The sequence below is a fragment of the Cajanus cajan genome, chromosome 5 (genome assembly GCF_000230855.2).
Source record: "Cajanus cajan strain Asha chromosome 5, NIPB_CcT2T_4, whole genome shotgun sequence".
In the NCBI taxonomy this organism is placed as follows: domain Eukaryota; kingdom Viridiplantae; phylum Streptophyta; class Magnoliopsida; order Fabales; family Fabaceae; genus Cajanus; species Cajanus cajan.
Genome location: NC_138521.1, coordinates 11,479,920 through 11,496,012, shown reverse-complemented (window position 1 = coordinate 11,496,012; position 16,093 = coordinate 11,479,920). Strand labels below are relative to the sequence as shown.

The 16,093-nt window shown below is 36.1% G+C and overlaps 4 protein-coding genes across 5 annotated transcripts; 2 read left to right on the top strand and 2 right to left on the bottom strand.

Annotated features, from left to right (window-relative positions):
- Window positions 1-3,678: 3,678 nt before the first annotated feature.
- Window positions 3,679-5,354, top strand: LOC114916876 (serine/threonine-protein phosphatase 7 long form homolog). The gene is made up of 4 exons (XM_029274453.2): window positions 3,679-4,304; window positions 4,402-4,492; window positions 4,592-4,930; window positions 5,085-5,354. Exons 1-4 carry the CDS (start codon window positions 3,679-3,681, stop codon window positions 5,352-5,354), a joined length of 1,326 nt encoding a protein of 441 aa, XP_029130286.2.
- Window positions 4,995-14,368, bottom strand: LOC114916875 (uncharacterized). 2 transcript variants are annotated; one of them, XM_029274451.2, is made up of 8 exons: window positions 11,703-14,368; window positions 11,514-11,604; window positions 11,014-11,415; window positions 6,163-10,922; window positions 5,958-6,079; window positions 5,789-5,888; window positions 5,644-5,715; window positions 4,995-5,568 (listed from the first exon to the last, which is right to left on the bottom strand). In XM_029274451.2, the coding sequence occupies exons 4-7, from the start codon at window positions 6,287-6,289 to the stop codon at window positions 5,669-5,671; spliced, it is 396 nt and encodes a 131-aa protein (XP_029130284.2). In that variant the 5' UTR covers window positions 6,290-10,922; window positions 11,014-11,415; window positions 11,514-11,604; window positions 11,703-14,368; the 3' UTR covers window positions 4,995-5,568; window positions 5,644-5,668. The 2 variants fall into 2 exon arrangements, 1 of the variants encoding a protein (XP_029130284.2); XR_014433880.1 differs by having other exon boundaries at window positions 5,644-10,922.
- On the top strand, window positions 9,545-10,460 carry LOC109813832 (uncharacterized). The gene is made up of 5 exons (XM_083074244.1): window positions 9,545-9,842; window positions 9,924-10,045; window positions 10,115-10,216; window positions 10,290-10,320; window positions 10,435-10,460. Exons 1-5 carry the CDS (start codon window positions 9,545-9,547, stop codon window positions 10,458-10,460), a joined length of 579 nt encoding a protein of 192 aa, XP_082930370.1.
- A 153-nt stretch (window positions 14,369-14,521) lies between the features above and the next one.
- Window positions 14,522-15,604, bottom strand: LOC109813826 (copper ion binding protein). The gene has a single exon (XM_020378089.3). It carries the CDS (start codon window positions 15,508-15,510, stop codon window positions 14,785-14,787), a length of 726 nt encoding a protein of 241 aa, XP_020233678.1. The 5' UTR covers window positions 15,511-15,604; the 3' UTR covers window positions 14,522-14,784.
- Between the last annotated feature and the right edge of the window lie 489 nt (window positions 15,605-16,093).

Genomic DNA, 16,093 nt, shown 5'->3' with positions numbered 1-16,093 from the left:
CTCGATTTCTCACTCTTTCATATATTGCGTTACTCACCACTAACTGTTGAATAATTCTGTCTAGTTATATATGTTTTTAGAGAATAGAATTCAGGGGTTCAATTTTATTCTTCAGAAAATGGTAATCTGGACATTTTCATGGTCGAATTCGAGCGATTATTCCTATAAATCATTTATTTATTGGGCTAGCATTCGCCTTGTCAATAATAAACACACGACCTACATGTTCAGCCGAATGGGTTCTTTGGTACTAAAATTTCAGTTTCATTATTTTAAATTAAAAAATGATATTGTATATAATTGTCTTTATTTTTATCTATCTTTTTTAATTACACATTTAAGAAATATATATAAAATACATTCTAAAATTTAAAAAGAAATACTTTCTTAAATTTTAATGATAAAGTCTATTTAAATGTTGGGCATAACCCCAGAACCAGAAGCATGTTTTGTTAATTGCGTTGTGATGTGATGTTCTTGTTGCTGGACAGGAAATCAGGAATCCAGTTCTAATTCTAATTCTAATTCTATTAAAGAAAAAGGACAACAATTTCGAATTAGGATGTAGAATCCAATTCTTAATCAACGCAGGGACTAAATTTAGAAAATTCGGGATATAATATCTTGACAATCTTGTAATATCACCTTAGGAATAAAACAAGAATAATGTACAGATGGAGCTAAACCTGTCTCACCTGGGATACGAGAAGTAGATGATTTTGCACCGTACCTGTCACTTTTCAACAAATGTGGGATTCATTTCCACACATGATTTGAAAATTGGGTTATTTTGCTGCAACAATTTAATTTGGAAATTTGACATAAATAAGGAGACTAATAAACAAGTTGCAGACCACGTGTCTTGACTTGAAAACATAGAATACTTAAAATAAAGGAACCTTTGCTCATCAAGGAAACATTTCCAAATGAGCAATTATTCACAGTTGTGACACAACCTTGTCCTTATTATGCTAACATTGAAAACCACTGGCTGTGTTCTTATGGAAGAAAGCCACACCATTCTCACTCAATATAATTCATCACCTTATGATGGACATTATAGAGGCGAAAGAATTGCAATGAAAGTAATCCAATCAGGAATATACCAGATGCAAACTCATTTATGAGACAAAGATTTTATAGGGTAATATACATTTTCCTATGGACACTTGTATAGCTTGTGGTTGTGAACTACGAGTTAAAACGGGTGAAGGTTTCTGCTCTACCATCGTGAATGATTCTTTCATGTGATATTTTTACATGATTGGATTTATCCATTCAATAAATTTTATTAATATAATAAATTTTTATAATAAAGCAGTAATTTAGTAAAATGAAGGATGAGATTTAATTCAAAATCTCAAAGTTTTTTTTTTTTTTTTTTTTTACATGAGAAGATCTCTTCCTCTCTACTAACCAATGACTTTAAAATGGTGGTTAATTTCTTGAAAAGGCATATTTTTGTTAAATAAAAAATAATATAGTTGAAATAAAATAATTTATAAAATAAATCTAGCTAAAGAAATAAAGCACCTCCAATAAAAACTAATCCATTAACCAATGTTATAAAACATAAACATCATTAACTCTTAAAAATACTTAAAATAAAATGAATAACATATAAGAGAAAAACATGCATAACAACAATGATGACAATAACGGATGACAATTTTGATAAAAATTAGATAATAATAACAAGAGGAATTTTTATTTCTTGAATGTTTTGTATTTGAAATAAAAAGTTGTCTATAATATATTGAGTAAAAAAATATATATTTTACTCTTCTTTATCAATTTTTAATCTTATTTGTCTTCGCTTATGATTTTGTTTTAAATCAAGCAAAGAACAATGGATTTTATTCTAAAGTGAAGAAAGATTGTATTTTAGGAGATAAAATGCACTTATAATTGATTATAAAATCAAGATTTGTTTTAAAATCAAATTCTTGCAAAATAAAATTTAAAATTAATAATATCAATAGTTGATTTTTTAATCAATAATAATTATTGTATTTTATCTTCTAAATTGCAATTATCTTCCTTTAAGTTCAAGAATACAAAATAAAAATATTATCCAATTCAAAACTTCACACAATTTTTTTAATCCCAAAAAAGTATCACTATTTTTTTTTTAACTATGCTATTAATATGGAGTGCAACTTATTAATTGGAATACGACTACAACCACAATCACCACCACATTTTTTATACACAATACTGAAAAATACTATTGAATTTTTTTAAAAGCTATTAGTAAAAAATATTTACCAACTTTGCTATTGATTAACTTTTGTCGAATAACATAACCACCTTCTCTCCCAACTATTCTTGTTTTCGTATACAAAACTCGAATTAGAAACTTACGAAACTTTGCAAAAGTGACAAGTCTTATATAGTTGTAACAGTAATATTTTTATTAGTTTTTGTAATACCCTAGATTTGGCGCATACAGCAACGGGATTTTGAATAATAATACGAAGAGAGAAACAAATATTTTAATTAAGAAACAAAAAAGTGGCTTTTTGACCTGAATAAATAAAAATAAATAAAAAATACACAAAATAATTATAAAAAAAAACAATTTATCAAAGTAGGTGGTTTCGGACAGCGTGGCGTCACGTGGATGAGAAAACGCAGGGGGAGGGCATTTTTCAGAAAAAGCCTCCCCTACATGCGCCTTGTATGGGTGACGTGGCACCTGGCACACGTGGAAAAGAAAGAGCAAGGGAGAGGCGTTTTTCAGAAAGAACCTCCCCCCAGGCGCCTTCTATTTACATAATGACACGTGGCAGGTTGGAAAAGAAAGGGCAGGGGAGGAGGCGCCATTTGTTCAGCATTTGACACGTGGCACAGCTTCCCCCATTTTCTGTTTAAATGTGAGTCCGAGAGTAGAGGCTCAGATATGTTTTTTTTTAGAAAACGCTTGTACTCCCGGCGCTCTGAGAAAACGCTTCTACCACTTACGTTCTGAAAAATTTTATTGCCCCACAAAATTATTTTTGCACGTTGTTATCAGGTACGATTTGTACTATATTTATTTAAATTTAGAAATAAATATTTAAATAAAAAATGTTTAGGGCTGATTCATTAATGGTTTCTGGGTGTGGAACGGCTCGTTCTGAAAACAGAACGGGTCGTTATGATTGAACAATTTGGTTGTTATTTTGGATCTGGAACAGACCATTCTGAAAGTAGAACGGGCCGTTCTGGTTGTTTGGTTTACTGAAAAATGGAAGGGATCAGAATGGCCCGTTTTGCTTTCGGAACGGGCCGTTCTAGAACCCAATTTAAGACACGTTTTGTGAAATGAGAACGGCCCGTTCTGATTTCAGAACGGGCCGTTCTGATTGCAATCATGAAGGATTTCAATTGAAAATTTTGAATTATTATGAGGGATTAAATTAGGCATTTATAAAATTTATAAGTAATTAGTTGTTTGAGTTTAATATTTAATTTGTTTGTTTGTTTAATTATATCATGATGTCTACACAGATGATTCATGCAGGACCTATCGACGATTCATTATTAAGGCTTCAACCATTCCATATATCTGAGCATATATGGAAAGGAGCTGAAGATAGGGTTTTGAAGGTTAGGAGAGCAACACAATCAGAGTTGCGTGGTGTTGAGATTCCAGCTGCTATTCAGGATCTTCTATAGAGGGCTAGTTTTATGGGGATGGCGCATATCAGTTACTTTCCTGTGGACAATCATTTAATTTCTGCGTTAGTTGAGCGATGGAGACTAGAGACCCACACGTTTCACATGCCCTTCGGCGAGTGTACTATCACGTTAGAGGATGTTGCAATGTTACTTGGGTTGAAGATCTCCGGGGCACCCATTACTAGATACGCAACTATGGATTGGGGAGCTCTTGTGCAGCGCCTTCTTGGCATGACACCCCCTGATTCAATGCTTGCTAGCGGTCGATTGAGGATGACCTGGATTGACCGACACTTTTCTAATGTTTCTGAGCATATACATAGCCAGGAACAGTTGGACCGCTATACTAGAGCGTTCATTTTACACATAATCGGGGGATATCTATTAATTGATCACTCTAGCTCGTTTGTATCCCTCAGATACCTGAGTTTCCTAGAAGACTTGGATGTTTGTGGTCAAATGAGTTGGGGGTCATGCGTCCTAGCGAATATGTACAGGGAGTTGTGCGTGTGCACGAATTATGATCACAAGGAAATTGGTGGTTCAGGTATTTTACTTCAATTATGGGCATGGTATCGGTTTCCATTTCTTGCACCACCTCATCCACCTTTATCTACATTCCATGTTCCTCTAGGGGCAAGGTTAGTAACTATATTACTTGTGATCGATTTAAGAATAAATATATTTAGAATTAATTTGTATATTGAAGAATTAATAGTTTTTTTGTTTTTATAACAGGTGGAATTATGCGTTGCATAAACCTAGAGAGGAAACAAAAGATAAAATTGTGAAGTATAGAGAGTATTTTGACCGTTTAAAAAGAGAGGATGTAAGTTTTAATTTTTAATATTTTATTGAAGATTTATATTAAAAAATTGTAATTATAAATGATAATTGCTAACTACTTATTTGTTATGTTGTTTTGCAGTTTGTATGGCAACCATACTTGGAGTTACTACCTACATTACCTCCTTACTGTTTTGAGGACTCACAAGTATGGAGGTCAACTGTCCCATTGATTAATTTCCACATCGTCGAGTATCATTACGCAGATCGTGTCATTCAACAATTTGGGATGGTCCAACACATTCCTGCACCTCCTATTCATCCAGAGAAATTGCATGATCTTTCCTTGAGAGGCAAGGATAACATGGACTGGTCACGCATGCAAGTTCAATTTGTGCAAGAGTGGCAATCACGACTTCATCGTGTATGGACACAACCTGCGTGTGATACACCACACTTGAGCAATAGCTCAGAATACATGGTGTGGTATAGGAAACATACAAGGCGATGAATTTCTCCTTCTAGTGCAAAGGAAGGATATGTGGTGAGTACAAATCTAGGGATGTATTTAAATAATTACTTGTGACATATTTACAAATGTAGTGTTCTGATGATATTTGTTATGTTATTTGTAGACCGATGTTTTGGAACACATGTATCATGGGACCAGTGAAGAACATAGAGATTCTTTTTATTTTACCATGATGCATGAGAGGATCGGCCACTGCTTACAGTTGCGAGACGAGGTGAGTAGGGTGAGTTTCCCTTTTACACCGGCTCCAGCTGCAACATTACCACAACCAGACGCAATTCAGGTGGAGCACATTGGGGCAGGTCGACAAGAAGGAAAAGGGCTAAGTCGTCGACAAAGGCGAGTTGATCTCCAGTTCAGGTGCATAATTTAACCATTTTTTTTCATTACACAATTACAAAACAACAACAAATACATATTACTAACTGAAGTGCATAATTTTACCAATATTTAATAATAATATTCCCCAAATTTAAATTTTACAATCCACATAAAAAATTACATTACAACCATCCTAACTAGAAATAAACATAAAACTAAATTACAAATATTTTTTCCTCATTAAATCAAATATTCTTCGGAATAACCTGCAAAAAATGTAACATACATTTGTTAAACAATATTAGTTACAAAATAAATTATATTTGACTAACACTACTCACCCGTTGTACATTATTTTTAGTTATATTAAGGAAGTAAGGACCACGGAAACGGTTGGGAGCAAACACGACAACCTGAAGAAAAAAAAAACAAATTCAATTCAACACATAAATAACATATAATTTAATATTATACAACAAATATTACCTGTTTCAGAACTAACACACACCACAACAATGTCTTCCCCATATTGTTGGTGTTGCTTAACTTTGTAATGTAAGCTTGCACCAATCATGGCAGTTGGGTCCTATAATAAATATTTACAATTAATTACAAAATAATTTCTTTTAATGTATAAAAATTTCACTAACCATACCTTTAAATTAATAGTATAATTTCTCTTTCCAGTTGGGGTCATAGACTCCACAAAAGTAACAATTGTTGGAACTCTTTCTAAATTGTGGTTGATATTAATTAATGTTGTCACTTCAGGTAGATCTATTGTTAAAAAAACAAAAACAAAATTAAAATTATTTGCATAATTAATTTTACACACATGAAACTTAATATGCTAAACAAACCTTTAAATTTGACATAATGAACAGCATAGCACCACATATTAGAGTTGAACACCAACATCGCAGGTCCGTTAAGATCAGACAAGAATTGTTTTGTTGGCAAGGGATTTTCAGATTCCCTATTCCTCATTGTAGCTTGGACCAAACCAGCTGGTCCAGGAATAAGACGGCCAATGTCACGTGCACTAGATGTTCTTCGTCATTATCATCCCCAAGTTTTGGTGTAGGGAGTGATAACGGAGACAATGGCTCTTGTTCTCTAGCTTTTTTCAGCCTGTTTAGTTGCCATAACACTTCTCATTATTGACAAAAATTGCTCATCTGTCAATACTTCCTCTGATGGAACAATGTTTTCTTTTTTGTCACTATCAGGTACATAATTTATTCCTCTACGAGACATTCCTGATAAAATATAAATCAAAATAAATATTCCATTAAATTGTTTCAAATTCTAAAATTTAAAATATTTAGTATAATATCATAATTTTTAACATTGCAATAAATACATTTATTCAATTACAAAAATCAAATTATATAACTTTTTCAATTAAAAAAAATTATTGGGGCACTGGAACAGCCTGTTCTGATTTCAGAATGGGCCGTTCTCATTGCAACAGTGGTGTGTTATCTATGGATCTAGAACGGGGCGTTCTGAAATCAGAACGACCCGTTCTCATAGCGCTCATAAGATGTTCATTTTAGTTCCGGAATGGCCCGTTCTCATTTTAGAACAGGTCGTTCCAGAGCAAAAACTAACAAGTATTAAGTACAATAAGAACGGGTCGTTCTGTTTTCAGAACGCCCCATTCTTATTGTACATAAACTTCCTCACTTTACCATCCGGAACGGCCCGTTCTGAATACATACATTTTCAGAACAACCCGTTCCACATTTAAAACTTACGTACATTCTATTTAAAAAAAAATAATCATTACATCACTCTATTTTATCTTTGAATCTCCATACAATATATTATAAAAATTAAAATTTAAAATTACAACAAATAAAATATGATACTCACTTGCACTACCTTGGACCACCAAATAAAATATGATAGCACCTGGACCACACCGGAGAAAGTGAATTTTGTGAAACCCAATAACACGTTCTACATTTAACTAGTGTTTGAATTTGATAGCGCTTGGGGTTGGGGCGCAACGTACAACGCCTCTGGGGGAGAGGCGCATTGAAACGTGGCAGCACGTAAACAGATGGCGCCTCCCTAGAGGTGTCAAAACGGGCCAACCCGGTCCATGTGGGCCGGCCCACCTTGACCCACTTTAAAAAGAGCCAACCCAACCCGGCCCACTTGTAATTTTCTCAAAAAAAAAATTGGCCCGGCCCAGCCCACCACGGGTTGGTGGGTTATACGGGCCAGCCCACCAGCCCACCAAAAATTTAAAAAAAATTATTAACAAAATTCAAAATTTTAAATTAATTATAATTAACATAATAGTCATAAAATTAACATCATTAATAGTTATAAGTCATAATTCATCATACAAAATTAAATACAAATCATGATAAAAGTCTAAAATAAACATTTTTAATATACCATCATACAAAATTAACTACAAATTATACTTAAATTTTTATTGCAAAAAAAAAAAAGTTGGCGGGTTGGTGGGCCACCCGGCCCACCACGGGTTTAGCCTAGGTGAGTCGGGTCAAAGTGGGCCGGGTTGAGATATACCTACCTACTATAAAACTTCAAATTTTTTTGGCCCGGCCCGGCCCGTTTTCAAGGTGGGCCGGGTTGGCCCACGGGTTCCGACCCACTTTGACAACTCTACGCCTCCCCCACCTGCTCTTTCTTCTCCAACCTGCCACGTGTCATACCTAAACAGAAGGCGCCTGGAGGGAAGGCTCTTTCTGAAAAACGCCTCCCCCTGCTCTTTCTTCTCCACGTGTGTCAGCTGCCACATCAACCACATAAGGCGCCTGGGGGAGGCTTTTTCTGAAAAACGCCCACCCCATGCATTTTCTCATCCACGTGGCGTCACACTGTCCGAAACCACCTACTTTGGTAAATTGTTTTTTTTTTTATTTCGTGTATTTTTTATTTATTTTTATTTATTGGGGTCAAAAAGCCCCACAATTACAAGAGAAAGTTACTGTGTTGGTCCACGTATATATAGAGCAGTTCGAGAGAAAGCTACGGCTTTTTGACCCAATAAATAAATAAAATAATAAAAAATACACTAAATAAAGAAAACAATTTATCAAAGTAGGTGGTTTCGGACAACATGGCGCCACGTGGATGAGAAAATGCATGGGGTGGGCGTTTTTCAGAAAAAGTCTCCCCCCAGGCGCCTTATGTGGCTGATGTGGCAACTGACACACGTGGAGAAGAAAGAGCAGGGGGGAGGCGTTTTTCAGAAAGAGCCTCCCCCCAGGCGCCTTCTATTTAGGTATGACACGTGGCAGGTTGGAGAAGAAAGAGCAGGTGGGGGAGGCGCCATCTGTTTACGTGCTGCCACGTTTTAATGCACCTCTCCCCTAGGCGCGTTGTACGTGGCGCCCCAACCCCAGGCGCTATCAAATTCAAACACTAGTTAAATGTAGAACGTGTTATTGGGTTTCACAAAATTCACTTCCTCCGGTGTGGTCCAGATGCTATCATATTTTATTTGGTGGTCCAGGATAGTGCAAGTGAGTATCATATTTTATTTGTTGTAATTTTAAATTTTAATTTTTATAATATATTGTATGGAGATTCAAAGATAAAATAGAGTGGTGCAATGATTATTATTATTATTTTTAAATAGAATGGTCAGTACGTAAGTTTTAAACGTAGAACGGGTCGTTCTGAAAACGTATGTATTCAGAACGGGCCGTTCTGGATGGTAAAGTGAGGAAGTTTATGTACAATAAGAACGGGGCGTTCTGAAAGCAGAACGACCCGTTCTTATTGTACTTAATACTTGTTAGTTTTTGTTCTGGAACGGCCTATTCTAAAACGAAAACGGGCCGTTCTGGAACTAAAATGAACATCTTATGAGCGCTATGAGAACGGGCTGTTCTGATTTCAGAACGTCCCGTTCTAGATACATAGATAACACACCACTGTTGCAATGAGAACGGCCCGTTCGAAAATCAGAACGGGTCGTTCCAGTGCGCCAATAAAAAATAATTTAATTGAAAAAGTTATATAATTTAATTTTTGTAATTGAATAAATGTATTTATTGCAATGTTAAAAATTATGATATTATACTAAATATTTTAAATTTTAGAATTTGAAACAATATTAATAGAATATTTATTTTGATTTATATTTTATCAGGAATGTCTCGTAGAGGGATAAATTATGTACCTGATAGTGACGAAGAAGAAAACATTGTTCCATCATAAGAAGTATTGACAGATGAGCAATTTTTGTCAATAATGAGAAGTGTTATGGCAGCTAAACAGAATGAAGAAGCTAGAGAACAGGAGCCATTGTCTCCGTTGTCACCCCCTACACCAAAACTTGGGGATGATAATGACGAAGAGACATCTAGTGCACGTGACATTGGCCGTCTTATTCCTGGATCAGTTGGTTTGGTCCAAGCTACAATGAGGAACAGGGAATCTGAAAATCCCTTGCCAACACAACAGTTCTTGTCTGATCTTAACGGACCTGCGATGTTAGTGTTCAACTCTAACCCGTGGCGCTATGATGTTCATTATGTCAAATCTAGAGGTTTGTTTAGCATATTAAGTTTCATGTGTGTAAAATTAATTATGCAAATAATTTTAATTTTTTTTGTTTTTTTAACAATAGATCTACCTGAAGTGACAACATTGATTAATATCAACCACAATTTAGAAAGAGTTCCAACAGTTGTTGCTTTTGTGGAGTCTATGACCCCAACTGGAAAGGGAAATTATACTATTAATTTAAAGGTATGGTTAGTAAAAATTTTATACATTAAAAGAAATTGTTTTGTAATTAATTGTAAATATTTATTTCAGGACCCAACTGCCACGATTGGTGCAAGCTTACATTACAAAGTTAAGCAACACCAACAATATGGGGAAGACATTGTTGTGGGGTGTGTGTTAGTTCTGAAACAGGTAATATTTATTGTATAATATTAAATTATATGTTATTTATGTGTTGAATTGAATTTGTTTTTTTTTTCTTCAGGTTGTCGTGTTTGCCCCCAACCGTTTCCGTGGTCCTTACTTCCTTAATATAACAAAATAATGTACAACAGGTGAGTAGTGTTAGTCAAATATAATTTATTTTGTAACTAATATTGTTTAACAAATGTATGTTACATTTTTTGCAGGTTATTCCGAAGAATATTTGATTTAATGAGGAAAAAATATTTGTAATTTAGTTTTATGTTTATTTCTAATTAGGATGGTTGTAATGTAATTTTTTATGTGGATTGTAAAATTTAAATTTGGAGAATATTATTATTAAATATTGGTAAAATTATGAACTTCAGTTAATAATATGTATTTGTTGTTGTTGTTTTGTAATTGTGTAATGAAAAAAAAATGGTTAAATTATGCACCTGAACTAGAGATCAACTCGCCTTCGTCTACGACTTAGCCCCTTTCCTTTTCGTCGACCTGCCCCAATGTGCTCCACCTGAACTGCGTCTGGTTGTGGTAATGTTGCAGCTGGAGCCGGTGTAAAAGGAAAACTCACCCTGCTCACCTCGTCTCGCAACTGCAAGCAGTGGTCGATCCTCTCATGCATCATGGTAAAATCGAAGGAATCCCTATGTTCTTCACTGGTCCCATGATACATGTGTTCCAAAACATCAGTCTACAAATAACATAACAAATATCATCAGAACACTAAATTTGTAAATATGTCACAAGTAATTATTTAAATACATCTTTAGATTTGTACTCACCACATATCCTTTCTTTGCACTAGAAGGAGAAATTCACCGCCTTGTATGTTTCCTATACCACACCATGTATTCTGAGCTATTGCTCAAGTGTGGTGTATCACACGCAAGTTGTGTCCATACATGATGAAGTTGTGATTGCCACTCCTGCACAAATTGAACGTGCATGCGTGACCAGTCCGTGTTATCCTTGCCTCTCAAGGAAAGATCATGCAATTTCTCTGGATGAATAGGAGGCGCAGGAATGTGTTGGACCATCCCAAATTGTTGCATGACACGATCTGCGTAATGATACTCGACGATGTGGAAATCAATCAATGGGATAGTTGACCTCCATACTTGTGAGTTCTCAAAACAGTAAGGAGGTAATGTAGGTAGTAACTCCAAGTATGGTTGCCATACAAACTGCAAAACAACATAACAAATAAGTAATTAGCAATTATCATTTATAATTTAATTTTTTAATATAAATCTTCAATAAAATATTAAAAATTAAAATTTACATCCTCTCTTTTTAAACGGTCAAAATACTCTCTATACTTCACAATTTTATCTTTTGTTTTCTCTCTAGGTTTATGCAACGCATAATCCCACCTATTATAAAAACAAAAAAATGCATTAATTCTTCAATATACAAATTAATTCTAAATATATTTATTCTTAAATCGATCACAAGTAATATAGTTACTAACCTTGCCCCTAGAGGAACATGAAATGTAGATAAAGGTTGATAAGGTGGTGCAAAAAATGGAAACCGATACCATGCCCATAATTGCAGTAAAATACCTGAACCACCAATTTCCTTGTGATCATAATTCGTGCACACACACAACTCCCTGTACATATTCGCCAGGATGCATGACCCCCAACTCATTTGACCACAAACATCCAGGTCTTCTAGGAAACTCAGGTATCTGAGGGATACAAACGAGCTAGAGTGATCAGTTAATAGATATCCCTCGATTATGCGTAAAATGAACGCTCTAGTATAGCGTTCCAACTATTCCTGGCTATGTATATGCTCAGAAACATTAGAAAAGTGTCGGTCAATCCAGGTCATCCTCAATCAACCGCCAGCAGGCATTGACTCAGGGGGTGTCATGCCAAGAAGGCGCTGCACAAGAGCTCCCCAATCCATAGTTACGTATCCAGTAATGGGTGCCCCGGAGATCTTCAACCCAAGTAACATTGCAACATCCTCCAACGTCATAGTACAAGCGCATGTGAAATGTGTGGGTCTCTGGTCTCCATCGCTCAACTAACGCAAAAATTAAATGATTGTCCATAGGAAAGTAACTGATCTGCGTCATCCCCATAAAACCAGCCCTTTGTAGAAGATCCTAAATAGCAACTGGAATCTCAACACCACGCAACTCTGATTGTGTTGCTCTCCTAACCTTCAAAACATTATCTTCAGCTCCATTCCATATATGCTTAGATATATGGAATGGTTGAAGCCTTAATAATGAATCGTCGATAGGTCCTACATGAATCATCTGTGTAGACATCCTGATATAATTAAACAAACAAACAAATTAAATATTAAACTCAAACAACTAATTACTAATAAATTTTATAAATGCCTAAATGCCTAATTTAATCCCTCATAATAATTCAAAATTTTCAATTGAAATCCTTCATGACTGCAATCAGAACGGCCCATTCTGAAACCAGAACGAGCCATTCTCATTGCACAAAACGTGTCTTAAATTGGGTTCTGGAACGGCCCGTTCCGAAAGCAAAACGGGCCATTGTGATCCCTTCCATTTTTCAGTAAAGCAAACAACCAGAACGACCCCAGAACGGCCCGTTCTACTTTCAGAACGGCCCGTTCCAGATCCAAAATAACAACCAAATTGTTCAATCAGAACGGCCCGTTCTGAAAACAGAACGGGCCGTTCCACACCCAGAAACCATTAACGAATCAGCCCTAAACATTTTTTATTTAACTATTTATTTCTAATTTAAATAAATAAAGTACAAATCATACCTGATAACAGCGTGCAAAAATAATTTTGTGGGGCAATAAAATTTTTCAGAACGTAAGTGGTAGAAGCTTTTTCTCAAAGCGCCAGGTGTACAAGCGTTTTCTAAAAAAAAACATATCTGAGCCTCTACTCTCGGACTCACATTTAAACAAAAAATGGGGGAAGTTGTGCCACGTGTCAAATGTTGAACAGATGGCGCCTCCTCCCCTACTCTTTCTTTTTCAACCTGCCACGTGTTATTATGTAAATAGAAGGCGCCTGGGGGGAGACTCTTTTTGAAAAACGCCTCCCCCTGCTCTTTCTTTTCCACGTGTGTCAGGTGCCACGTCACCCATACAAGGCGCATGGGGGAGGCTTTTTCTGAAAAACGCCCTCCCCTGCATTTTCTCATCCACGTGGCGCCACATTGTCCGAAACCACCTACTTTGATAAATTATTTTTTTTTAATTTATTTCATGTATTTTTTATTTATTTTTATTTATTCGGGTCAAAAAGCCCAAAAAAGTTGACGAGGTTACAGGAGGGGCAACACAACACAACACAACACAGTCCATCCAAGAGTCCTGTTAATTGGTACACCGTACACACCAAGCGCCTCTGCCACATCCGCGGCAAGATGCACAAGAAGGTTTGGATCATATACAGGTGATTGTGGTATGAATCAACCCAAAAATGAGTCAAGCATGCCAACATTATATTTTAAATCTATAAAAGGCTGAAACAAACTCCAAGCCTTTTTGTAAATTTTCTTTCCTGCTCTGATAGTGTTTTTAGTTGATTTCATATTGGATCACTCAACATTTGTCGTTACAAAACTTAGCACTTGACTTATGAATCACTTATACAAATCACTAATTTTACATGTGTTGAATTTTTTCAATAACCAAATCATGAGTTATATTTAAAGTTGCTGTTAATAGATGTCAAGTATCAGTGCAAATACTAGTCATTTAATATGTTCACTCCATACAAGCAAGCAGCAAAGAGCAATCCCACTCTAGTGTACTCCAAACAATAAGTAATCACAAGTTTCTTTGCATATAACATCCAGATAAATTTTCATCAGTTGTCAAACATAACTTTTCCTGATCAACAATCTTTTTTTCACTCTAATCATTTCTCAAAAAGAAACTAGCTCAACCATAACATGATAACATCACAAATCACACCCTAAGGTCAATTCATTAATGCACTTCAAAACCTAATCCCTTTATATTTTTCTCATCTAAAAACAAGATCAAATGAAACATAATCAAGTAACAACTAACAAGCAATGAAATAAAATAAAACCATCATATCATTCACTAGACATTTCTTCCCATGTTTACAAAATCACTTAACCCAAACTGAAATTAGAAAACAATTAGTTCATTTCATCCAACACCCCAAACCAATAGAAAGAAAGAAAAACAAAACCATCTTCACACCGCATTTCATTTCATCAACTTCCAAACAATCTATAGACCTGTGTCAATAAATTTCTCCAAAAACACTTAATAAAAGAAGAAAACCAGAAGAAACAATGAAATTAAATTAGTTTCTCTATAAGCTAAAATTAACTCATTCATGAACTAATTTGTAAAAGTCCTCTCATCCTGGTTCCTCCCAAAACTTATTTCTATCATCATTCCATCCCACACCTCTAAACAAAAACAAGTGAGTTTGATCCAACAAGAACAACAACAAAAGCATGAGACCAAATACATTTCATGACATTACATCCTATTCCAACCAGTCAAACAACAAGCAATGTTATTAGCTATTCCATCCCAATCCATAAACAAAATCACCTAATCTTCTCCATTCCACTGACCCTATTAGCCGCTTCCCTAACCTGCTCAATGTAACCCTCAATGGGAGGAGTAAGAGTAGCCATAAAGCGATTAACAGGAAAAGGACTCAAATCAGGAACCAAAGCAGCCTCTCTCAAACCCTCAGGCAAAGCATCAATTGCCTCCTTTTTCATCCTCAAAAGCGTGGATTCCGCAGCCTGTCTCGCCCTATGCTTCCTCATCAGAACCCTACTATACTCCTTCGCCAACCTTCTCCCATCCTCAACATTCAACTCATACTTGGGCAACTTCTCAACATCCACCAACCCCAAACTCACGTAGTCCAAACCAGGAGTCCCAATAATCGTGGGTTTCTCCGAAACCTTAAACTTCTGGTTCTTTTTCCTCATCATGTCGATTTCTCGTTGTCTGTCTTTGCTGATGAGGCCCAACTTCTCGCGCTCCGCTTCGCGCTCTCGCTGCTTTGGGGTGAGGTGGCGGAGAGGGGTGGGGGCTTGGAGGCACTGCTCGTAGAGGTGCTCGCGCTCTTGCCTCTCGCGCGACCCGGTTGGGCCTCCGGGCTTCGGTTCGGATCCGGGCTTTCTGGTGGTGATGCGGGAGCGTTTTAGGGCTTGCCCGGCTTTGATCTTCGCCTTGCCCTTCGCGGTGCCGCTCACGGCGCACCGCTGGATGAGGTGGTGCCCGGAGAGAAAAGGCTTCGGCTTTAGGAGGCGCAGCATGGTTCCGGTGGTGGGTCGGTGGCCTTCGGACTCGGAAGGTGTGGTTTGGAGTGAGAGGTGAGTGTGGCTTTCGGAACTTGGTAGGGCAAAGAGAGACCAAGAGGAGAGTGTGTTGATGGAACATGGGCTGGGCGGAAAGAAATTTTCAGTGGGCCGGCCCAGATTGGACCCAGGTTGGAGGATTGAAGTCATGGTCGTAGGTTTACCATATGGATTTTGCAGACTTTTACTATTTACACTTCTCTTTTTGCTAAACACACTCCTTTTTTATTTGAATTTACCTAAATAATTCTTTTTTTTTTTTTTAAAGAACATCTTTATACGATTATGCTTCAACTTCACTCTCCCTCGTCCCACACACCATAAAAACCAATATAATCACTCTTTCAAAAAAATACTTTCTATAATGTTCTCGTTGAAAAACACTTATTGAATAACTACTATTTTTTTCATTATGAAAAATATTTTCTATAAGAGTGTTGACATCAATTCCTTAAAAATACTTTTTTAAAATTAAAAAATAATTCAATGCATAATTATTTAACAATTATCGATAAATATATCAACGATGTTCGATATTTTT